The sequence below is a fragment of the Chionomys nivalis genome, chromosome 3 (genome assembly GCF_950005125.1).
Source record: "Chionomys nivalis chromosome 3, mChiNiv1.1, whole genome shotgun sequence".
NCBI lineage: Eukaryota > Metazoa > Chordata > Mammalia > Rodentia > Cricetidae > Chionomys > Chionomys nivalis.
The window spans coordinates 19,038,714-19,064,450 of NC_080088.1; the positions used below are offsets into that span (position 1 = coordinate 19,038,714).

A 25,737-nucleotide genomic window follows, 5' to 3' on the forward strand; every position below is an offset into this window, starting at 1 on the left:
GACGAATGGGGTTCAAACAAGTAGAAAAAGACGGGCAATTGCTATGGTTTGCTTTGTGGAAGGAAGGAAGCTTCAGATACATTTAGAGAGAATGATTACAGTCAGCACACTTAAAAGACACTGGAAAAAGCTGTGCAGGTAGGAAGGTTGGTGGAGGTCAGAGGTCAAGAGATAATCATGATGCTGTACCTAAGACCATCAGAACTTGCAAATATATTAAAAGAATATTTGACAAGATGAATGAGGATTGAATGCTCCCATAAACATAATAAATAACAATAAAATAACAAAACATGAATAATCAGGGGTCTCAGAACACATTCTTCTTAGTAAAAACTTACTACTAACCTAAATCCTAGCAAGGAGAAAAGAGTGGGGTGTTTTATTTGTTTGAATACTTTAAGGTAGCTCAATACTTAGTGGCATTTCCCAACATATATTTAAGTTATGGTCTGAAAATACAGAACAATTACATTATATATCGGTTTGTTTTTCAAGGGCCAGCTAAAGCTTCCAGAAACACTTAGGATGATATCGTTACCGCCTTCTAAGAGCAAAGAAATGTATTTTCCCACCCTTATCACAGATGGAGTTTGTCATTGACACCAGAGTTTATCCTGACCTGGATAATGATAAAAGGGTAACAACAGCCTTCCCCTTTCACTGTGTGTATCCACCCTCCAGCTGTTAGGTCTTGGGGTGGCACAGATAAAGAGAAAGCCAGTTTCCCTTCTCACAGTTCTAACTACAGGGATAAATGGGTGGAGTTGGCATGGAGGGGAAACACAGATCCAAACAGCTGCATAGATCCAAACAGCTCCATATTTTGATCCAAATTATGGAGAGCCACAGAACAGATGGGGGCTGAATGAGGACAGCCTAACTTAGAATGCAGTTACCAGTTCTCAGCCCCAAAGCTGCAGAAAAAAAAGATCTGAGGTCCCTTTTTGCCTTTTGTTTTGGAAAACCAAATCTACTTAAGGAAACTATTGTCCAATTGAAAAACTAAAAATAACAAGTTTCCCTGTTCACTCTATATCCTTGCCTTCTATGTTCTTCACATGTAATGTTTGTTTTCATCTTCAGGGCGTGATGAAACAAATCTGTGTCCTGTTTATTTAAAAATTTACACAACACCAAAGATCATTCCTCAGAAATAAGAACTTTTTATTTGGTTAGAAGTAACACAGGGACATTCGAAGACAAAATAGTTACAACTCTCTCTTGAGAAGAACAAATGCTACTTGTTGAAGAAACTCGATCAGAAAGAAGAAAGCCACGGTGCACACTCAACAAAACCTTCTTCAAAGATATCCAAACATCAATGACCTCTAGCCCATGGCCCATTAATTAGTGTGATTTGTAATTTTTGTTTTGTTCTTGATCTGTAATATCAGTGTACTCTGCCTAGCATCACACAGCTGAAAACCATTCAGCCCTATATATCAATACAAGCTAAATTCAGTTAGGAAAATCTTAGCCGAGGTGCAGCTGTCTGACTCCAGGGTCAATCCAAGCCCTCAAACAGCCATCCTGTTCGGTGCACAGGGAAGAACCACACATTGATTCCAGACACTCAGAGAACAACTTGCAATTCTATAGGCAACGTGTGAAAAACTGTGATTGGTACTGTGGACACATTTTTTTTCAAGATAAACTACATTGGTGTCTATACAACTATTAGTAAAGATATTTTATACAAAAATCAGTTTAATTTTAAATTAAGAATAATTGTAAGGCACGTGTCTTGTACAATTGATGTTAGACAGTTCTTGCCTCTAAGTAAAGTGTTTCAGGAGATTTATAGCACAGCCAATGAAACAGCTTCTTATTTCTGAAGATATTTCCTAAACCTTATGCAAACAAAAGGAGGAAAATGGAAAGAACATGAACTATTTCTGAAAAAAAAAGTTTTCCCTATGGAAATAGTTCTTTATGTCTGTGTAAATTCAGTATTTAATCAAAACAGCATGTATGTAAAAATGAAATGTGATAAATACAAATATTAGACAATAAATTTTTATCAAACATTGTTGCAAAGGTAAAATTTTTGCACACTGTAAATTTGAATACAATTAATATTACATGAAGTAGATGAAGATGATGAAAAGCAAAAGGAACTACTTCCAACCCAGGAATTCCAGATGTGTCCACTGAGTTTCATCTGCATGATCCATTTCAATTACATGATGTTTGGGTGCATTTTTTAGCTGAGTAAGCAGGTCTCACTCCATGATAAACAGAGCATATTTTGTAAGTTAAACTATGAACATATAAAAATTATTTTGACATTAGCCTCAAGGGGGAGCTTACAGTTCATCTTGTAGATCCTTTGAGATTTCAAGCCATTCCAAGCTAATGATGCCATTCCTTACACTGACCGGGAATTACAAAACTATCTTTGTTATCTGGAGCAAAGTCAGTTAGTTATTAGACTTCCATGCCACTTTCCTTTCTCGTGCTCTTGGAAATCCACAGTGTAGACTGGTTCGGGCTAGTTTTTGTTCTTCCTTTACTGAAAAACATAAAAACAAATAAATTCAGTTCCTGAATCTTATCAGGCTGGCCGTGTCTTCATCCAAAGAGAGATGCTCAGACAGTTGTTATGAGTCCTTCTTTCTCATCGGCATATTTGCCATTCCTACAAAAAAAAGTCTAGATTATCCCACTGTGTGAAGATGACAAACAATTCCAAACACACTGGCATCTGTTGACTCACCGTAGAGTTTAAACACCCAAGTATCACAATGCCTGACAGAGTACTAAAACTTTAATTTTCCCACAATGAACCTTGTTTTCTTTGGCCAAGGTTTCTAAATCTTGCTTTATGGGTACTCTAATAAAATGGCTGTTGCAATTAGTGTCAATCATCCAAATGCCTGCTGTGACCCTAAATATCAGGAATGTCTGTCCCCCTCCTACCATTTGCTTTGCCAGGCTGTACTTAGGTCATTTGCATCCAGAAAACTTCATTGTGTCTCTTTCTCAAATCAGCCTAAGTTCAAAGCAGACACATGTTTGGTGACTTACGAGCTTGTGAGCTCTTCTTCCAAGACATGGTTGACTGGAACTTCTGTTCTCATGGTAGCCTGTGCCTGGAATTCTGGTGGTTTCTCCTACAGTGCTCACTAGTCAGGCCCCTGCAGAAGTGTCTGTTACTAAGATTCCTCAAGTCATCCTGTACCAGATTCCATGTCAAGATCTGCATTTCTTTGCTTTAGTTTCCTGAGGATGGCCTCTCACCTGGACTGGCCACATTCCCTATGTTTAGTATTTACTTCTACCCCTAGGTACCCACACTTTCTTCCGCCTCTAATGGCTTTTGCCATCCTCACAGCCCTCACAGACACAACCCTGCACTGTGCCATCATCCTGCAGATTTGTAAAACTCCTTAAAGAAAAAGAACTAATTCTAAAACCACAGAATTACAGTGAAAAATAGTTTGTTCATATCAATTTCAGAGCTGTTGTGATTAATAAAAATGCAAATTACATGTTGTATGGATAGTCCTTCAAATAAATCAGGTCAACATAACTTAATTCTACCAAATATAGCTAGCATGAAGAGAAAATAAGCCAGGCAGAGCTTATGAAGAGCAGAGTGCTATTAATGGTAAGAAAAGAAGTTATCAATGTTGCTTTAATCATAATTAGTGTCATTTAAAAGTTCTACTAGTTAAGGGAAGGAAAGTTATTCTGAAAGTGATATGGAATGAGAGAAACCGCCATGTGTACCAGATTGGAATTTAAACTTTCTGCAAGGCACTCAGATGATAATGGAGTGGAGTCTTTGATGAAGTTTCTCCTTGCTTTCCTGGAAGAAAGGAAAAGGGGAGGATCTAAGAACAGTGAACAAAGGACTTCAGGTCATCCCGGCAACAGAAAGTGCCCAATTTTGGTTTATTTTTTCACTCCGAAATTTTCAAACAAGTGAAGACAGCCACAGATCTTTTGAATGGATACAACCACTTTTTGGAGACAAACAAAACAATCCTTAGAGGAGAATCTGTTGCTCAACACACTAACACATTACTTGGCAAGTGAGAATGTTTGAAGCATATGTTTAATGTTTACTAACCATTTGCTACTTAAATGGACATTTTAACAGTCTGTCTGGGCTAAGAGGGAATTACCATTCCTCCTACACCATTGCTTTCCCAATGAGAAATCTAACATGATTTCATCTATAGTCTTCTGAATTAGGGCAAGAAATGACACATTTTCTACTGTATATATTATATACAAAATGCTAGAAAATAAATTTTATAATGTTTCTCAAGTCTCTCAGTTAAAGTCAAGAGGGTCACAACATATATTAATTTTCCAGACTTCATTTTAACAGCCCTGATTTTTAGCTTAAATAATTTTTGTATTTTCAATCCTGTTAATGTTTTGTTTTATTTGATTTTTTGGGGTTTTTTTAATTGGCTTGATTTGGTTCATGGGAAGTGTTTGCTTGTTTGTTTAGCTATGTTCTTGTTATGTAGCTCCAGCTGGACTCAAATTCGTAGTCCTTCTGCTCCTCAGCCTCCTGAGTTTTGGGACGATAGGCATGTCCTGCCAGGCATATCTAGATTAGATCACTTATTAGTCGCATTAATCATCTATATCCTTTCAGGTTGCTACTTTTCAGGCTCTTTATGATTTATTTAAGGAAAAGAAGATGATGAAACAGAAAGAGAGAAATTATTTCATTTGCAGGTCCTGATATCATACAATCAATCTTATGATCAATTGTTTGACCATAAAACAAATAGGTCATTTTTTTCAGCACATATGTCCTTATTTAAATGTATCTCATAGTGTTTTCTTTGATACATATTTATACTTAATTTATTGAAATTTAATTGGCAGATCCTACCACACAAAAAAGTTTACTTCACTGGCTCAAGGGTAATAATAAGCATGAATAAGTGTTTGACAAGTTCCTAGAAGTCTTGCTATTTAGATATATCATTTTATTTCAAAATATCTGCCAGACAGTACCTAGGGGAGAGAGAGAGAGAGAGAGAGAGAGAGAGAGAGAGAGAGAGAGAGAGAGAGAGAGAGAGAGAGAGAGAGAGGAGTGTTTGGAAAGGTCTCATGATGTAGCTCAGACTGTCCTAGAACTCACTAACTCAAGCTGGCCTTGCACTCCTGGTAATACTGCTCATCCTCTCAGGGGCACCACACTCAGCTCACTGTCTTCACAAATGCACTTAATTTCCTGGTCTTAAAGTGTCTTAAAATAGAAGCTTTTTATTTGAATCTTGCAACTATACTACATATCTACCTATAAAACCAAGTCTTATGTATAACTTGATGTTCAGATTGAAAGATTTAACATCAATCTTATTTTAATTTAACAATCCAGAGAGCATATGTATAATTTATCTCGTATGAGCTTACAAGCACTCACACTTCAGATCCATCACATATGCTAACTGTGCACCACAAGGCAACTGAAGATGACCCAACTGAGCCACCGTTCTCCTGAATGAAAAACAGAAACAGTAAAGCAAGCTGTTCATAGGACTTATGAACTGTGAAGGAGACACTGGATTTCTCATATAATCCGAGTACGTTCTATAACTCCCCATGTTCTGGATTTTTACTGACAGGTAAGAACATTAAAATTCTTTAATATAAGTTAAAGATATGGTAACATTTTCAAAAAATGTCTCAAAATATACTTCAGGGCTTTTTTCCTTAATTATCTTGACAAACATATGGTTTTTACCTTTTATGCAACATCTGGAAACAGCAGGTTCCGAAAGCAACAAGGATCAGTAAAAGCAGAGGAATTGTTGGTATGATAACATAAATTAGATTGGGAATTATGCCTGCAAAAATAAAACAGTTTTAGTGTTCAATGATAGCTCATGAAGGAGCTCAAAAGCAGCAATGAACAAATTTCTGTAATAAATAAGGTAAAATAGAGTTGTTACCAAAAAGTAAACTCCAAGTAGAAGAGCTTATGAAAAATGCATAGACACTTTGAAAAACCTTATAAATAAAACTTTAATGCCCTGGTTGACATGCTCAATTAAATATGCGTGCTTTTAAAGTTCTAATACATTTTCAATTCAGACACGGACTAATTTTCATAATGTTAATAATCTTAGCTGTCTTGTTTTATTAATTCTTCTGCATCATTGCAAAAGTGAAGACTTTATATTGGGGAATAATAATTACTATAATCATTGCTGACTTAGTAGATAATGAATTATCTTAGTCAATAAGCTCGTTGTCATGAGAAAATGTAAGAATCTGGCCTTAAGTAAAAATATGCCGTCATAACCCAGAGACATAAGACTCTGGAGACAATATCATGATTTAATTAAATTCTGAAAATAGGTCATCTTTTAACTCTGTTCGTTCACTTTCAATGATGGCAGATGTTCTTAGTAGATTCTAAGGAAAATCACCAACACCCAACACTCAAGACCTACAAATCATGAAATGACTTTATTAGCCACACTTTTAATAAGAGGAAAATGTTTGTAGTTTAATTATTTTCTGGCAACTTTAATTGTGTTTAGATATTACGGATGATGTTAAAATAAGATACATGAAACAGAAAAAGCCCAAAATCTTAAGAGCATTTCTGTATAAAGAAAACAAACTGAGTTGCATTTGGCTTGCAAACTAAAAGTTAGTTAACAATATCACAAATCTTAAAGATTCTGATAAAAGTTGGCCATAACTTTTTCACCTCATTATTTATTCTTCTCTTAGCTCAGGGGTATATTTTATGAGATTTAGGGATCGGTTATTCAGAAGTTTGCTGCTGTTTAATACATTTTTTTATTTTTTTTATTTATTTTTAAAAGAAAACAAGCTTCTTTAATTTTACATACCAATCCCAGTTCCCATGCTCTCCGCTTCTCCCCTTCCCTCAGCCTAGCCCCCCACTCCAGCCCCCATACGCTCCTCAGAAAGGTGAAGGCACATTGCTTCAGGGAAGGTCCAAGGCCCTCCCTACTATATCATTTTTAATGCTTTTTATTCTAATCAAGCCCACACTTCACTCTCCACTCCAAATTCTCACAAATCCCTCTACTTACTTCTTTCTTACTTCATGTCATGTGTGTGTGTGTGTGTGTGTGTCTGTGTGTCCTACATGCTTGTGACCATAGGGCTACAAAGGATCAAAATGCAGAGAATAGTGATTGTAGAGTGCCAAGTCTTCCTTCTGAGCCTCTTTATGAGTTACTAATTTTGAAACATTTGGGACCTTTGGATCAATATTCACAAAAAAAAAATATGATAAATTTTTTGTCCATCTGTATTTAGTTCATGTCCAAAAAAAGTAGTTTTAAGGAATATTGAGGAGTTTCTAGCTAATATGGAACTTGCACTGGGAATTGCATTTTTCTACTCTGTCTTTTGGGGTGACAGGAAGATAGAGGGCCCACTGTGTGAACCCCCCTCCATCATGTCCTACTGTGATATCACGGTGATTAGTCTGAAATTGATCAGATAGAGGTGTTTACACCAGGGGAGACTACATAAACTATAATGAGGCTTATGGTATACCTTCTCTCTACTGCCAGACAAGCCCTGAACATTCAGTAGCAAATTGCTATTCCAGATCTCTATGTATATATGCCAGTATACATTGTACACACTACACTATATTGGGAAATGCTTTGTAGATCACTTAGATACTTCCACCTGAAATGGAATTTTTTAAAGGTTATTCTATTTAAAATGTATCATTGCATAATTATTTCTAATGTAGGTCAAAAATAAATGTCTATGGGCCCATAACTAATACACCACATCCTTGAACCACATGAAAGGTTTCCCTGGGGTCAACATGAAGTGCTAGTTCAAAGCCCAGTTCTTTAGATGAGAGGGACAGAAGGGACTCACCTGCTTCAGTAACAACCACATTCTCATGCTTGTCTTCAGGTTGATTAGTAAGATTCGGCTTTTCAACAGGGTCTGTTGGTGGAATCTCTGTAAATAATTAACATAGAAATAATAAATATTAATTAAACCAGAAAAATGCAAATGTCAACAAAAATGTTATTAAATGGTTTTTAAAAAGTTGATTTGGATTTCTAAATAATTCACAGTCAAATATATACTCTGAGTTTGAATGTACATAGAATTAACCAACAATAGTCACTATTTAATTATGTCTGTATATAACAGCCTATTTGATATATAACCCCAATCTTCATTTAGCAACCAAAACTGTTAGAGTGCTGAAGGCAGCCTGCTACAATCAGTAATGACTAAGGGACGCAAAGTTACAATGGTAAACAGTAATTTGTAAACCTAAGTGGTAAAACATAAAACATGATTCAAAAGAAAACAAATGTAAACTTTTTATGGAATAACCTTTACGGTGCAATATTAATTAACAGAGAGCTGCATAGTTGCTTGTGGAATTGCTGATTCAAGCAGCATCTGAAAACTATGTCTGTGCTACCCAAATAATGACATTCTGAGATATAAATTCCAATAGGGATACTCTTTTTATTAATATTAAGTCAAGATTTGCAGGCTGTTTCTTTTCTAGCTTTATGTGATTAGATTTTTCAGTTCCCAAATGGGTAAGAAACTCTTGAGACTTCTTATCATGTTCTGGTACTATCAGTGAATATACTTTCCCCCTAAGAAACCAGTTGTTACATTAACAGGTTAGCCAAAGTAATTGTATTAGTTAGGCATGAATAGGTTACAAATCTAGCTATCCCACCACCCCCCTGAATGTGCTGCAGGGAAGCACAATCGCATTGATAAGCAAGCCTACTGTGGCTTTGAAGCCTCCTTCCACTTGTATCCAACTACAAGACTCCATCCCACACCCCCAAACCTGAACCAGGATAACCCTTATTTAGTGTCACACACTCAAACTCCTGGCATACAGGTTAGGCCACATGCTGTGGTGCCCCGGGAGAGCTCCAACCATCTTATCTGGAAAGTTGTGGCAGCAAGGAATTTCCTTTGTTTATCCTGAGCCAAAGTGGTCCTCTCTCTTGTATTCGTCCCTGAGGTACATACCATAACTCCTCTAATATTGCAGAAGTAAATGGAATTGAAGGAGCTTTTTCTTCAGAACTCCCGTATCACTCTGAATGGAGTTCTTCTTAGGGAACTGGAGGCAAATGAGGGTTTCCTTCTTCAGAAGCCACATCATGGTATAAGACAGTTTCTTCCTTAATGGAGTTCTTTGGTGGTAGGGAGTTAAACTGCACTTTCTTTCTGTGAGTCTACACCGTCCTTTTATTTCTAAGTCTAGCGGTTCATTATGTTTCTGAAGTTATCCTGGGCTATATTTTGAGTTTCCAACTAGACTAAGTCACAGAGTAAAACTCTGCCTCGAAAACAAACAAACAAGCGACAACAAAACCAAATGCAAATGTTTTAATTGCTCAAAAATTAGACACTTTACTCTTGTCATTGCATGCATATAAAAAAAGCTACATAGAACATTTTCTGTAGTCTTTAAAACATGAAAGTGTTTTAAAGAATTCTCACTGTTCACAATATCCTACAATCTGGATTTGCTAGTAATTTAACCACCCATCATCATACAACTTTAAATTCCATACATTTTAAATTTAACTGATACTTTAATATCTTCCTAATATGTAACTATTTGTCTAAAGAATTTCATTAGTATATGAATGCAAGTGCTTGACTGATGTTTTGAACCAATTATCAATATATGATATTGCAACAAACTACATTTAAAATATTTCTAACAAACTCAATGTGATTGTTAATTTAAAAAATCTAATAACTTAATCATATATGTGCTATTTTATCTTTTAAAAGCTCATAAGGCAATGTTAATTTTTGAGTTAATCTATTTTGTGTGTAGCTAAGAGCTTGACTGTCATGGTGTGCATGAGGAGGCCAGTAGACAGCTTAAGGGAGTAGGTTTTCTCCTTCTATCATATAAATCTCTGGGATTGAACTCAGTTTTCAGACTTGGAAACAAATGTCTTTCTCTGCTGGGTCATGCCATTAGCCCCAAAAGGCAAGTTTCACACAAAACTAACACTTAGAAATACTGCCATAAAAATGGGTACCAGTGGACCAAAAGACTATTTGTGTGTTTCAGAAGAGAAGGAAAACATAAAATTGAATGATCTCATTTAATAACGAGGATAAATTTTTAACATTTTCAACATCACAGATCATGCTATTAGATAGTATATGGGAGTATACATATTAAAGTAAATAATACATTTCAAACTGATCATGGGTATAATACATAAATACATACATATATATTACAAAGCTACACTCATTACTCTAACCCTCTAATTAATAAATGCCAAGATTTGCAGCAAATGTAAAATATCACAGAACTTTAACTGTATTTCTCTAAGACACAATGAGAAAGAGCAGAATTGAACAACAGACTTAGGTTTGCAAAAGCTTCCAGGAGTGTAATGACAGATTTAGCAACCAAGGGCAAAGAATAAGCTCGCCAGGGCTATAAAAAGTTGGCTAATATACTCAAGAGCAGAATAAACATAAGAGAAGGGTAAGTCTAATCCAATAATCCCTTGTGCTTCATGGCTTTATGAAAAAAGAAACTGTGTAATTTCAAGAGAGTAATGGAACATGAGCACTTGGGTGTAATTGCCTTCTATGGGAACATATTATGAGGTCACGCTGACAGTCCTTCAAAAAAGTTAAAATGACCCTTTCAAACATTGTGAGAAAAATCGAAAAATAAGTGTATCAAGGCTTAAGTATCTATCTTGAGTGTCTAAGATGATAAAATACATAAATTTACACATCTTTGATTAGTCCTTCTTGTAGTTTAAATCCCAATTCAATTGAGGTGTCTCATTAAAGTAATTCAATTTCACTACATTCAGTGGGAAGCCACACTAATGTGACTTAGGTCAAAGTAATTTTCCCAGTGGCTGCGTATGTCAAGTAACAGAATATTTCAAAAGAAAACTAACAAAAGTGTCATTTTTCAAAAGATGAAAATCAAATGAAGAATGTGTAATATGACCTTACTCTTTTAAACTATTGAGAAAGGACTTAAACTCAGCTAAAGAACCAAATGGAAAACATTATGCTATAACATGTTGAAATAATATGCCTGGAGAAAGCTGTTTGTTCCCCTAAACTCATCAGGAATGAACCAAGGAGCCGTCGCTCACACGTGTGCAAGCCTATAGGCACTTTGGTAGCCTATAACTACTTTCCACACGGTCTCACAAGCTTCTAAGATATTTTCACACAGACATTTACAAAGCATGATTACAATAACACAGTGTGGTTCTTGTATAAATTATTTTCTCTTGGAAACGCCTCTCCCCAAAAATGTATCTACCCATTCCCTTCCATCCAACACACTGGCAGGCTTGCTCTCCTACAAACAATGTGCTTCAGGACATTAACAGAGCAAGCTGTGAGGTGATGCCTGTTTCTCCGGAACCTTAAACACGGGGCCTCCTATGGCAAACATGCACAGAATCGGTTACATCTACAGAGGCCTCTTACCAGGTTCGTACTTGCAGATGTAATTGTGCTTCATGTTGCACCTGTCGTCATTCCACTGGTAAAGGTAGGGACCTCCGAGGCCAGGATTGGCCGTTGGCTGATGATACATGACAACACACTTTTCGCTTCCACATGAAGGTTCATCGGTGTACCAGTTCCTACAAATATAGAACCAAAGGGACACTTAGCAACATGTGCTCTGAGTGTTTGAAGTATCAGGGCTTTTCTTTTGCCCTTCCGACTTCTTTAGGGCATCAGTAAACACTTCAGGGTCCAGTCACAGCTTACCTGAACTGGGAGTTGCTTCCATCAGACCACTGATAGAGATCTGGGCAGGCACCAGAATTTTGGCCATCTCCCCTTCTCAAAAGTCCGATCCAGAAGTCACCATCTGAAATCCCGGTTCCAGGTTTTGTCAGGTTCTGCAACATGCTCTCTATTAACTTCTGTTCAGCCTCATTCTCCAGACTGAGGAGGACACCTCCTTCACTTTCACAAGCCAGGCGCGCTTCCTGGAAGCTCACTCGGCTAGACAGTTCATGGAAGTAGGCCATTTTGTAGCAGGGATGTTTCACGTCAGCAAAACATACCTTTTGACCTAAAACAAACAAACAAGATAGAGATAAACAGGTCTTGAGGTCTTTATTCATAAGTTTGATATTAATTACAATAAAAGGACAATTCATAATAAGAAACACTATCAAGAATTCTTTTCTCCAAGGTATGTCTATGAGTGTAAGAGTGGCATGATAGTTATGGGAGTAAACAACTACCCTCTGATTAGACTTAAGTTCTGCCTCTCCAAGAGGAAAAGCATGCCTGCTATTGCAAACCTTGTCAAGAACTGGAGAGCTCACAAGCCACAGGATGAACAATAGTGCTCTTATTCAGGTGAATGAACACATTTTCAAAGTTTCCCTCTAAATTCTTGTCTTTCTACCCATAGATAAGTGCAACTCTCAAACTGCACAAGGAAAGTTTCTTCGTGCAGTGCATGGTGGTTAGCACAGAAACTCACAACAGAATGTAAAGAATGAGTGACCAAGAAGTGCTCAGTCAGAAATAGAACATCTATAACAGACCCTCACCACCAAGGCTTAAGTACCATCATGGAAATGGTGTAGGAAGAATGTGAGAGCCAAATTTAAGGAGGACCAGAGCAAAGGCATGTGTTAGAGACACAGCAAGATCACTGTACTCATGAATTCACAGCAGGTGAGTTGCCTGCACAAGGTCTGCTCAAGATCAAGCCATTCAGTATTTTAGCACAGCAGGGAGAATCTCATGAGGCCCCACATCTGAGAAACTATGGACAATTGAGTTTCTTGGCGAAGGAGAGTCAGCTTTCTTTAATGGTGATGCTTCTAGCTTCTCAAATATGTTTGAGTAGATAGTCCCACTCACTCCAAGAAGTAGATGGACAGTACTTATTAGAATTAATGAATTACTAATTTAAAAGAGAGGAGACCCTGAAGTTGGAAAAGAATAGGGTGGAGGTGAGTTAAGGAATTTGGCTAAATATGATTTAAAATATATTGTATGATATTCTCAAAGAATTAACAAAAATATTTTATGAGTGCTTTCTCATTCAATAATATTGTAAAGTTTGCTTTACTAGTCTATTACTTTTAGTTATAAAAGTGATGGAACTTGGGAGATGTTGAAGTTTAGATTGCTTGCTGTTCAAACATGAGGACCTGAGTTTTGACTCCCAACACCCACACAAAATGTTTGACATCCTCTTATAGTGTCTTTTTAATTTTGTAGTCTATATGAAAGGTTGTCAGTTGTAGAAGGGGGGAATCATGTTTAAATACTTTGAAAGTACAGAATTTACAGTTTTTCTCTTAATTACAGGCCATAATGCTGAGCAACTATTTTACAAGATACAGCATTCCCCCAACCCCTGAAACTCAGTTTGTGATCGGGAATGACTCTCAAGGCAAGAGCAAACAGAAAGTGGCCAAAGACCATTAACCTCACAACAGATTGTTTTAAGTGGTAAGCATTCAGGATCTTGACAAAAGCTAAAAACATAAATAGTTATTTCAGAAAGGCAAACCAGTCTGCTAACTGGGATCTGAACTTAGGAGCTGCACACTGAAAAAAGTACAAACAACTTAATAAATAGTCTAAACCGAATTTAACAAAAATTAACATATCAATAGAAATGTCCATGGGAAATTAGCTAAAGAGGCTTTAGTAGGGCAAATAAATCTGATATAATCATTGTCAGGAAGCAGTGGAAATCCAAATGCTTAGTTCTAATATAAGTCACATATAAATTTGAAAATTTACTCTTGTTTATTATTAGGTTTTGTGATGCTTTCATTGTTTAAAATAGGTGTTCCTCGTAAGATTCCAATGCTTATTATAAGCCTATATTTTATTATTGTATTTAAGAAGCAAGCTCACATCCTATTTTCATCTGGTACATCCTTTACATATTTCTAAGTTTCCAAATATATCTTAGCTACATTCCCCTGAGTTTTCAAGATTCCAGTTTTCACCCCTAAGACATTTAGCTCTGTATTTCACTCAAGCATTTTTATTTAACACTGTTTTTATTTTTTAAGATTACTTTGGAATATCTTAATGTAAAGAAAAACAGAATAACAAGATGCTTTTGGTGAGTAGCTTGTATTTATATGTAACAAAAGCAGGGCACCTTAAGAGACTGCCTGGGTATAATTTATATGTTAAAATGCACTACTTATAATCTTTGACATATTAAAACATAAGTTGATCTCTAGTTTATACATGGTGAAGGTATACAATATGATTGAAATTTATTCATTTATAAAAGTAACATAGCACTTACAGTAAAATGCATAGAATGCTCTCAATATAATGTAGAAATTCCTAATCCTATTATGTTATATTGCAAAATACATAAGTAATGGTGCCTAAATAAAGAATTGCATTTCAAGTAATTCACAACTAATGCTACATGGGCCTAGGAAAAATTGCCAACCTTGGCACTCTACACCAGGCAATCTTTCCCTTTAGATGGAGTGAGTAGTCCACGATTTCAATAAATGAACAGAGATGATGATGGCTGCAGAAAAGAGAGCTTTTGAGGGGCTGAAGACAGAAGCCTTTTATCAGCTGGAACAGATCTGTTAACCCCAAAGGACATTCGGTGAGTATCCGCTGAGTCTTCATGTTTGAACTCAAGAGCTACTACCAGGTCAGGGAGAGCAAAGCAGTTTCCAAGAAATTATAAGCACACTGCACAATTATTATGGCTCGTATAGAATCAGTTCCTGCTGACAGGGTGAATACCTTTATATATAAGTCTGCTTTACTACTGCTTTCTACCTTACTGTGCACATTTGGCCCAAGCAGTGGCAAAATGAGCAGAAGCTGGAGCTACCGAGCTTGTTGTTGCACTTCAGCTGATCCCATTTGGCTGTGCTCACCCTGGAACTCCAACAACTGGGAAACAAATGGTGCCCCGCTTCCCAAACAAGTTCAGCTAATGCAGATCTTCTGATGTGACTTTTTCAACTTCCAGAAAAGCCAGCCCCCCTAGAAAACAGTCATGATGACCTCCCTCTTCCCCCTGGTTGATGGCACAAAAAGTTTCCATGACTTTTGCTTTTAAACATCATATTTTAATAAAATCTTTCAGAAATATTTTATGGGAGGGCAATTTTTCTGTAAGTCATACAGTGGTTTCTGCTCCACTAAAGTTACATGCATACTGGCTAACTATAAAGAAGTCTCAATTCAGAATCTCAAGTTGAAAATTACGTAGTTTTTGGATTATCTACAAAGACTTTCCACTCCCAATTCTAGAAACATTGATAAAGGAGAAGCTCAACATAGCTTTGTTTACATACCTTTATAAAAATATTCCAGATGTACACCTGGAACTAAATAATCTCCAAATCTAAGAAGTATTTACATTTTCTCAAGTAAATTTGCATAGAATTGTAGAAAGAAATATTCACCCCTCTCAGATTTGTCAGGGACCCACACTGAGTCACAAACCTAAATATGAACTTTTATTTACAGAGGATTTTTAGTAATAGCTATTAAACATTGCTATCATTATCACAACTAATATTCTGCTGTTATTTCCATAAATAAGGGTTTTAGTTTTTCATTGTTATGAAAAATCACAAATGTTGGCAAAGCTTGAAACTGGTTTTGGCGATGATACAAATCCAAGAGTAAACTCATGAAGTTATGACAATTTGTGTCTCCTTCTTGAATAAAATTAATAAGTTGGTTTTTCTTTACTCAAATTATTTATTGCAGAATGCTCTAAAATTGTGAGGCTGTCAAACTTTTCATTATCCCTCTTAATATAATGAATTGTAACCAACATTAAATAATTATTACATATAGATCATGCTGTTCAATAAAACATAGAAGAAATAAATTTCTTTTTTTCAGTTATGACCCACCCTTAATTTAAGAAAATGAAAATACACAAAAGGGACAATATGATAAATCTCAACCAGATTGGATAAACTTAAGATTTATTACTAGAATCAAAAAAAAAAATATATCTTTACCATAATTCTTTCCTATCCCCCACAAAACACACTAAAACATGGGATGGTGTTGAAACATATAAATTGCATGATCTCTGAGAATGAAGCCAATTATCTTGAACTAAGTGAAAGAATGTCATTTATTCTAAGTGTTCTATTTGCAATTCTCAAGAGTATACCAGTTTCTTTAGAATTTTTAATTGAAGTTAAGACAGATTTATTAAAATTAACTTATTTATGCAAGATGAGTTTTATGGTTCACTTAATTGCAGAGTGCTCTACAGCTGACATCCATTCTCTTACACGAAGAAAATCAAATCTGCAGCCATGGGTCACTTCGGGGATGATGGTGGCAGCAGTTTTTCATCTTTATCCCTGTAAGAAACACCACTGGCTTTCTGAGAAGGAAGTGACCTCATAGTCTACATCCTGATATTTGAAATAGATGTAAAGATTATGAATGGAGCCGGGCGGTGGTGGCGCACGCCTTTAATCCCAGCACTTGGGAGGCAGAGTCAGGCGGATCTCTGTGAGTTCGAGACCAGCCTGGTCTACAAGAGCTAGTTCCAGGACAGGCTCCAAAACCACAGAGAAACCCTGTCTCGAAAAAAGATTATGAGTGGAAAATAAAGGTTTGTAATAATATCAGAAAGACAATCAGAAAGATGTACCTTGGGTCCAGCAGAACTATAGGTAATTGGAATAAAAAAAACTTTCATGATCATTTTTGTTTCTTTAAAAACTGACATAAGCTATATGTTTCATAGAACTAATGATAATAATAGTCTGATATTGATTAATAATTTGAAATATGAGACCTCACTTCCTGTAGAATTCACACCATTAGAGGAAGTGGGAAAATTGAATCTGCTGACATAAAGGTTTTTTCTTATCATGTATTCAACTAGGAAAGTTGCCTTTGCCTCTGGAAAACTCAACTCAAGACACAAGGCTTACCAAGCTGCCCCTACCCCTACCCTTTCCATATACACAAGGTACTAATTACATCAATACCTTTCAGCTCTCTAAGCCAATGCATGATACATATTTCCTTTCCCCATATTTAAAATAAAAAAAGGAGGACATAGAGTTTAAAGCTCTGTCCAAGTTCACACAGATCATAGTTGCAAACAGGTTCGGAACCAGGCTCACAGGTTCTGCTGCCCATTTCCATGATGTCTATACTTCCACACGTGTCTCAAGCAATAGGATATTAAAAGGCTTTGTGAATAAAGGGACTGATAAACGTACATGCCATGAATCTATTCTGGGTTAGAGACATTAATCTAATATAGATATTGGTTTGTTATTGACTGCTGGTATAAGAACAGGTTTGTGTATTGAGAACTTGTTTTTGAGTGTGTATTTTTCATGTTGAATAATAGGAGTAGAGTTCATTTCAGAGTACTTATATCTCTGCATATTACATATGTATATATACATACATATGTGTGTATGTATGTACATATATGTGTGTCTGTATGTACATATATATGTATGTGTGTATGATGTCTCATCTGTCCTTTTATTTTCTTAACAGAACAATTAAGGCCTAAACTGAATGTCATCTCAAATACAAAGACTGTCACTAAGATCAGCATATCATCATGGTGTGCTGTGCCATCAGTAGTACATAGAGGCTTTTTTAGAAAGTTCACCTCACAGATGTTTATATGACTGTGCCTGTACGTGAAGATCTAGCACAGAAAAGAAATTAAGAAGTAAAAATTCCTAATGAAGCATCAGCTGTATTTCCCCTTCCAGAGCCCTTTTTAAATTACAGATCCTGTTTTAGCATTAATGTATAGATAGTGCCACCATATAAGAATGATGAGCAGCCACTAAGGAATAATGCCTTGATAAATGGGTAGTTTATTAAATGCCTAGTAATAAGATTAATTTGCTCCCTTCTTGCCCAACAGATACTTAAAGTAATTGCATCTTTGCAACCTGCACTGTCATCATTTTCTGTTTTGATGATGTCATGGGACTTTTCTGTAAGCTAGAATATGCTCTGTAGTTCCACTTGTATCTTTCTTACTATTAAATTACTTTTTAAATATTCTATGTTCTCTCCATGATAAAAAGAGAAATCTGCATGGAATTGGTTCCACTGGCTAGATCTCTCTACAGTGAACTTTTAATTCTCTGCTAAATTATGAACGAAAGGGACTTACAATCAGAGACTCAAAACATCCTGGTAAAAGTGGAGAGTGATTGGTTAATTGTACATTTAGAAACTATGCCTGACTCCATGAAGCACATGAATTGCTGTAAGGAAGTCAGTAGCAGGCCTAATAGCTTTGTTTCTAAAGCTCCATTTCCCTTAGTCTCTAAAGTGGATCTCAGTTGTAGTAGAGTTAAAACTGTACATAGATTTCTGGAGAAATTTGAGGGGTGCCTTGAACATGGTTAATGCCACATTGCAGCACGAGGTCGTTGGGGACTAGTGCTCCAAACTCTTTAAAAAAGAGAAGAAAAAGCAAACATTTCATTAAAATATTTCAAAAGCTTTGAAATAAAATGTCACTTTGTTTTCAAACATATTCTCCCAAACTAGAGTCCTCAATTTTAACCACCTATTTTTATTTTAAACCATAATGAAAAAAAAAATCTCAAAGTTTGTCAGAAGCCAAATGTCATTACCAGCCAGTGAGTTTCTGAACTGAATAATTAAAAGGATGCAACAGATGTTCTTCACTGTTCTTCAGCATGGAGTAAGAAATCACCACACAATTCAGATCCTCAAATTAGTTTCCCATTGCGACCCACAAATTCAGTAAATACACTGATTATTACCACCAGAGTTCTTGATTATTATCATCAGATTATTATCATTGAATATTATAATTATTCTCTGTGTGTCTTTCTGCACAGCCTTGTTACATTGGACACTGTTAAATCTTATGTAGATCAGTTGATGGTGAAGTTGTTAGAAGTGTGTTTATCCTTAAACAATTTTTATCTTAAAATGATGCATTTAAAAGCATTAGAATGTACCTTCTTAAAATTTTGAGACATGAAAAATATATCTGGAGGTTTAGTTTGTCAGTGTCTGTCTTTGGGGCATATGATGGGTAAGAGATTATTTGCTATTACACAAGAATTGTGAATTGTTGTCTTCAAATTTAATAAACAGTCATTGTTTTTATGTGTTCTAAGTATGTTCCAAATAACAGAAAGCAAAGAAGCTGTTCCAATTCTCTTCAGACACTTGAGGACAGACTGGGGCCCTAGTCCCTAGTGGCATCAAATGGTTGCTGCACAATGCATAACAAGTAACAACAGACTGACAGTGGACATGTTAGGAAATATTGCTTCAAAAATAACAGATTCTAGGCTGCTCTCTGCTCAGTCCATCACAGCTAAAATTATTCAAAACCTATGTTTCATAAATCAGTTTATAGATAGACATCAATGTGAGGACAATCAAATTATTCATAAAAAACATAACTAAATAATTGCTCTAATCTCAAGTCAACATCATCATTTACACTAAATCAAATAAATCATGCTCATTTACTCAGAAATATTCCAGATGTCACCCTCAAGATGTCTATGAATTGCTAAAGAAAAGCATAGCCAAAGTTTTAGAATAATTTATGCAGAAGTACAATGAAAATTAAACTCTTCATCAGCAAAGGACTTGAGTTCTGTTTTCTACCCTGAATATCTCCCTTCCCTCTTGGAACTTTAAAGCATATAAGTAAGAATACAACAAAGAAACATTGTTTAAGTCAGTGGGATGCTTCTGTTTGTTTGAAAATGCCATATGTTCAAAGCATAGTCTCTCCTTCATTTATTTGATCGAAAAATTCTTGAAAACAAAGGTAGTGAAATATGTGGTTGGCTCCACCAGATAGATCTTCATGCACTTCTTTATTCTCTGCTAAACTGGGGAGGAAAAGGATCTAAACTCATAGGCTCTGAACATCCTGTGGAGACTAATTGCTTACCTGTACATTTAAGGACTGTATCTGGCTGACATACATGAATTGCTGAGATCAGAGGCAGGCTTAAATAAGCTAGATCCTAAAGAAGTGTTTTCTAAACTCTAAGTTGCTGCCGTCTTGCATCTATCAGTCACACCTACTGGGCAGATGGACAAGCTTTCTGCGGACCACGTTTGCCTTGTATGTGAGAGGCTAACACTTTACCCTTAAAACACTGCTCTCCCGCATTCACCAAACTCGCTGCAACAGCTTGATGAACATATTAAGAGCTTTCTCTATGGGTAACTGTACAGCTGCCATGCGCAGCGCTGTTCACATTCATCTCAGTCCCTGAACACTCTATATACCCTTAGGAGACTTCCCCAAACTAAAGGAGGTGAATTGTTCAATGATTAGACTACAGACGCTGACAAAAACAAACAAAAAAGCAAACAACAACAAAAACAGAGACAAACCTAGGAAGCTTGGTAATTTTGACTTATTTCCCATGTACTGATTTGAGAAACTTAATTATGCATCTGCAAGATGCACAGACCCAAATCCGTTACCAAGTACACCTCAAACTAAACCTCGATCCAACTCTAGTTGACTGTTTCCTGAGTTGTTTAACTAACTAGGAACTAGAAATGTAATGTGCAAAAAGGAAAAGCGAGAGTGCAGTGACTCTCCCCAGTTCTTTGCAGGTCCTCCTGAGAACAAAGGCTGCAAACTCAGACATCTACTAGACTGGTCTCAGAAACCACCCCTATGAGCACCCTGGCTGTACTGGAACCAGACCAACAGGAGGTGGCATTCATACTGCAGCTCTTTAGCTTCCATGTTCTGTCTGCCTAGCCCTACCACACCCCTTTCGCAGGTGTCCAACCCTGCCTGCCTATTATCCACTCCCTGTCTTCCAAAGAAAGTGGGAAACAGTGCCTGAAAGAGACTATGCTGCGCTGCTCCAAGTTAGCTAGAGCTCGCTTCGCAGTCATAGAAGGCGCTTCAAAAACAAAACAAAAAGAACTAAAACTTTCTGTTTTGCGGAGAGAAGGTGAGAGAAAAAGGATAAAATGTTTTTCACCGTCTCTCTGGTCGGTCGTCGTATTCAGTACAGTTTTCCTACTGTCTGAGGAGTTCCCACCCTGTTGCAGATTGCCCCTTGCCGCCCCTGAGTCCCAAATCCCTTGTCTTCCGCTGGGTGGACAGTACCCCTGCCCTGACTCACCGCTGACCACCCGTCGGGCAAAGGCTCCGTGGCCAAAGAGCAACGCAAGTCCCAGCAGCAGTGAGACTATGCGGATCATGGTGGCGAGGCTTCTGCAGCAGGTGTCCAGTGGAGTAAAGGCAGCGTCCTTCCGTCCTCCCGCAGCACAGTCAGTCACTGGAGGCTCTAACCAGCAGCCTCCTCGCTTTCCTGCTGGGTACTACTCCCTCCTTCCCAGCACTGCAGCTAGGATCCCTGTAAGCATCGCCTTCAGCGGGGACCTACAGCCAGGCTGCCCCGTGTGGCACTGGTCTGGAGCGCAGGAGTCTGTGGGCGTGTGTCTGGGGGCAGGGGAGAGCGTTCGGGATTCCTGTGTCTGTCTCTATTGCAAAGGTGAACCAGGATCCCTAACGCAGACCTAAGCAGCCTTCTTAACTTCCCTCTCAGGTCTTTGTGTCCTAAGGGGCTGAGCGGGTGTACCGTGGTCCTCACTCCAGCAGCAGCAACAGCAGCTCTGTGCTGGCTGCAGCGTCTTATATACACACAGAGCCTGGGGTTCCAACCCCTAGCTACTAATCATTTTAACTACTTCATCTCTCCTGCCAAGCGAAGCATCTGGCCCCTCCCCTAAAAACTGGATCCACTTTGAAAAGAGTGCAGTCAGCAGTCCCTCCTCCTCCACTCCCCTGATCCCCACCTCTTTCCCATTTGCCAACAGACTTCAATACTCATTTGTGTAAAATGTGACAGCTTTGCTATTAAACTCTGGCAAAAGTTGGCTCCATTTGGTTTTCTCAAAGATAAATGTCCACGGGGATGCCAAGTTGCAGGGCCTTTCTCTTTTTCTGCAAAATTGCTTGATCATATGTATGGCGAGATGCAGGGGCACTAGCCACTATTTAAGATGGATTGGCAGAAGGGGAGCCAGAACCTGCTCAGTGAATTATATAATGTGGCGGCTTTTCCCCCACCTAGCTTCTGCAAACAGATTATTTCCAAACAGGTTGCTTGACTAAATTGCCACAGAAGGAAATTGAAAAGAATCTTGGAAACAAGTTTTCTCTCAACTGATTTCAAGCTCAGTGTTCACAACTCCAGGGGGAGAAAAAAATCAAGCAAAATAAATATACTGAATTGTTGGGAACTTCATGGATGTAAAATGAATGTATTTCTTTGGATTCTTCTATCAGTGCTATATGGTTTCCATTAGATGTAAGTCTCACTTTAAGGAATATACACCTTTCCAAACCTGATCCCCTCTTCTCTAACAGGTCAATGACTGGTTGCCTCTTTCGTGGAGTCCAGGGAAGTTCATGAGAGTTCTCATAACACACACACACACACATATCTGAATATGAATAAATAGGAAAAGGAACACTGATAATTATAATCAGGTTCTCAAAATAAGGTTCAGTAGAATTAGCATTTTTTCTTATGTTGTTTTTTATCATAATTAATTGATTTTTAAAGCTTTGTTTTTTTCATGCATACACGTGTGTGTGTGTGTGTTTGTGTGTGTGTGTGTGTGTGTGTGTGATTACATATGTGAAGGCTCAAAGTTGCGATCAGGAATCTCCTTAATTTTTTTTCATCTTATTCACTGATGCAGAGTCTCACACTGAAACCCAGATCTTGTCCACATGACCTGTCTCCTTAGCCTGCTTGCTTAGGGGTCCCCATCTCCACCTTCAGAGGCTGGATTATAGGAGAGACATAGCATCCACCTGACGCTTATGTGAGTTTGGGGAATCTTAACTCTTACCCTTCTGCTTAAGTGGCAAGTGCTTTAACTGTTGAGCCATTTCATCAGCACCCTTTATGCTGCTTTAAAACACCAAGATTTGTTAAATCGGATCATTTGCTGTTTCAATGGGCAACACTTTCCTCCTCGGTTTTCATATGAAATAAGGACAGTATCTGTTGGATTTTTTTTTAAAGAACAGTATGTACTACCACAATAAGAACCAGTTTCACAGAATCTCTGCAATTGGGAAATCCTTACCTACTAACTCTGCTATATTAATAAAAACAGAATTAAAAAATAATTATGATGTATATGTATAAGTATATATTGTAAGGTATCACTTTGTTATTCTGTTTATTGACTGTGAATATACTACCTTATTGTAGGGCAATGGGTGTAGTAGGAGCTGTGGGCTGTGTTCCTGCCGCCCCTGGCTAGCTTATGCCCCGAAATAACAACACACAAACTGTATTCTTTTAAACACTGCCTGGCCCATTTCTATTCATGTGTGTAGCACCTTGAGGTGCTCTTACCAGGAAGATTCTAGCCTACGTCCATCCTGGGTCGGAGCTTCATCGCATCTGCCCTGGGGAGCAGCTGCATGGCATCTAAGCTCACTTCCTCTTCCTCCCAGCATTCTGTTCTGTTTACTCCACCCACCTATGTTCTAACCTATGAGGGCCAAGCAGTTTCTTTATTTTTTAACCAATGACCTTCCTCCATCATTTCCCCTTTTTCTGTTTAAACAACAAAAAAGGAAGGCTTTAACTTCCAACTCCTTCTAGTGTCTTTTACCTCATCGCACTCCCAACTTTATTTCCTCTTTATAATGTATTGTTTTGTTATTAATAATGCTCTGAATCCAGCCAGTTCTTTCTCTGTACGGTTGTGAAGTCATCCACTGGAGCGTGAGCAACCTGTAAGTTGGCACATTCGCAAAGGAAATGGGCTTCCTTCCCTCAGTAGCTATCAGCTGTCAATAGCTCCTGTCCCTGGAGTGGGACATTTGAGTCTTTCCTTATCCATGCTGGAATTCTGATTGGCTTCATATTGGACAAGTAACCACACCTGTTGTGGGTTTCTGCACCTATGGAACTCTCAAAGTAACAAAAAATAGATGGTTGTATATGAAGTATACAACAATCAAGTTCAAAGACACAAGTGATGAAAAACCTCTTTGTTATTGTTTAAATGCTGTAAATAAAAAGGAATCCCATGGAAACAGTTGTATTTGAATTATTCTGAGGGTGAACTTTGCAGTGTTTGAAAGATTTTATAAAAAATGTAGCAATATATTAACTACAAAATAAGAGAGGGAAGGAGACAGAGAGAGATTGCAAAGTTGGGGTTGGAAGGGAGGGAGAAAGAGAGGATATAATCTTATTGGCAGAAAATAAACCTAACTCTTTAGATATTATCTTATTCAAATGCCTCTACCTGCTGTTTGGTTTTTACTTTAAGAGAGAGAACGAGTTGCAAAAGTTTTGTTGTTCCCACGGCCAGGTGTTCTTTCTACCTTTGAAACGCTGCTACTCTATTTTACAAATTGTTCTAATTTTAAACATTGCTCCCTGCCAGAATGTTGCATGATGTCTGCACTAATTTTCTAAATGTATGTAGTCTTTGTTTCTAAGAAAAGTAAAGTTAATTTTTAAATACCATTAAATTTATAGAGCTAGTCTCTCTACATTTAATCATTATTAACCCCACGAGCAATTTCTATTATGTGCATTCCTTAAAAAATTAAATTAAATTAAAAATAAAAGTCAAATGGCTTCATACTCAAAGAATCTGGAATATACCAGGATCGATTACTTCTAAACTCTGCAGCTTTCCAAAGCTATTTCCTCAGTCAGGAAAGTCGATTATTTTCATGCCTCCTTCCATTTTCCTTCACCCATTTCTCCACCTTGTTCTCCCTACTTCCCTCTTCTTTCCCTTCATTTCTTTCTTCCTTTCTTTTTCACACTCTTCTTCTAGAAGGACAGTACAAAGTCATAATGAATGAGCACCATCTTACTAGAGTTCCAAACTTACCAATAACTCAAAGTCCTATGGCTGTTTCTGTGGCCCTCTGAGTAGCAAGTCATCACCTCACAAAACACCAGATAAATAGGAAGCCCAAACAAAGCAAAATTAAGCTGAGCACCAGGTTGAGGGAAAGATAACCCAAACAAGAGATTATAAAACTTTAATGAATATTTGAAATCTCTAACTCTTTTTGTAAGAAAAAAATAGGAAAAGGGCAAATGGAAGTGTAATAGCTAAGGACCTAGGAAAGCATAAATTATGTATTTGCAATGTTTCCCGATAATCAATGTGTGCTCACAAATATCAAGCAACTAAAAAGTAATCATTCTGATGCTAACCATAATAGCAAATGAATTGGATCGTCTGGCTTGAACATAAAGTTCAAGGGAAATTTGTGGAGAAAATACAAAGGTATCTGTAGGAAACGTCAATTTGCATATCCTTCTGGATGCACACCTGTCACTTTGCTACAGTTTCAGAATGGGATTTAGTTAAGTAAACAGCTCACATGCCAGCCCATGTGTACATTACAGCACAGCAAAGTGGAAATGTTGGAAATAATAAGGAACGCGCTGTCAGAGAGGTGGATATTCTGCCATCCACACAAATGCTTTCAGAATAAAAAAGAAGAAAAGAATAAAATTAAGTGCATCCCTATTGCCAAAATTTTTATACCAGAAAAGAAGTTACATAAGGGATTGATGCCATAGTATTTACTTATGAAGAGTAGATATAAAATAAAGTAGTCTTGATTTATAATAGCTTTAAAGACCATCAGCGGAATAAGAGTTCATCGTGGATATTTTAGCCAAGTACTTTTCTAATGAGAGGAAATCATTTAACATGATA

The 25,737-nt window shown here is 37.2% G+C and overlaps 1 protein-coding gene across 1 annotated transcript; it reads right to left on the reverse strand.

Annotated features, from left to right (window-relative positions):
• Positions 1–1,155: 1,155 nt before the first annotated feature.
• Positions 1,156–21,595, reverse strand: Chodl (chondrolectin). Its single transcript, XM_057765250.1, has 6 exons — positions 21,135–21,595; positions 11,758–12,067; positions 11,470–11,627; positions 7,858–7,944; positions 5,720–5,822; positions 1,156–2,515 (listed from the first exon to the last, which is right to left on the reverse strand). The coding sequence occupies exons 1-6, from the start codon at positions 21,211–21,213 to the stop codon at positions 2,431–2,433; spliced, it is 822 nt and encodes a 273-aa protein (XP_057621233.1). The 5' UTR covers positions 21,214–21,595; the 3' UTR covers positions 1,156–2,430.
• Between the last annotated feature and the right edge of the window lie 4,142 nt (positions 21,596–25,737).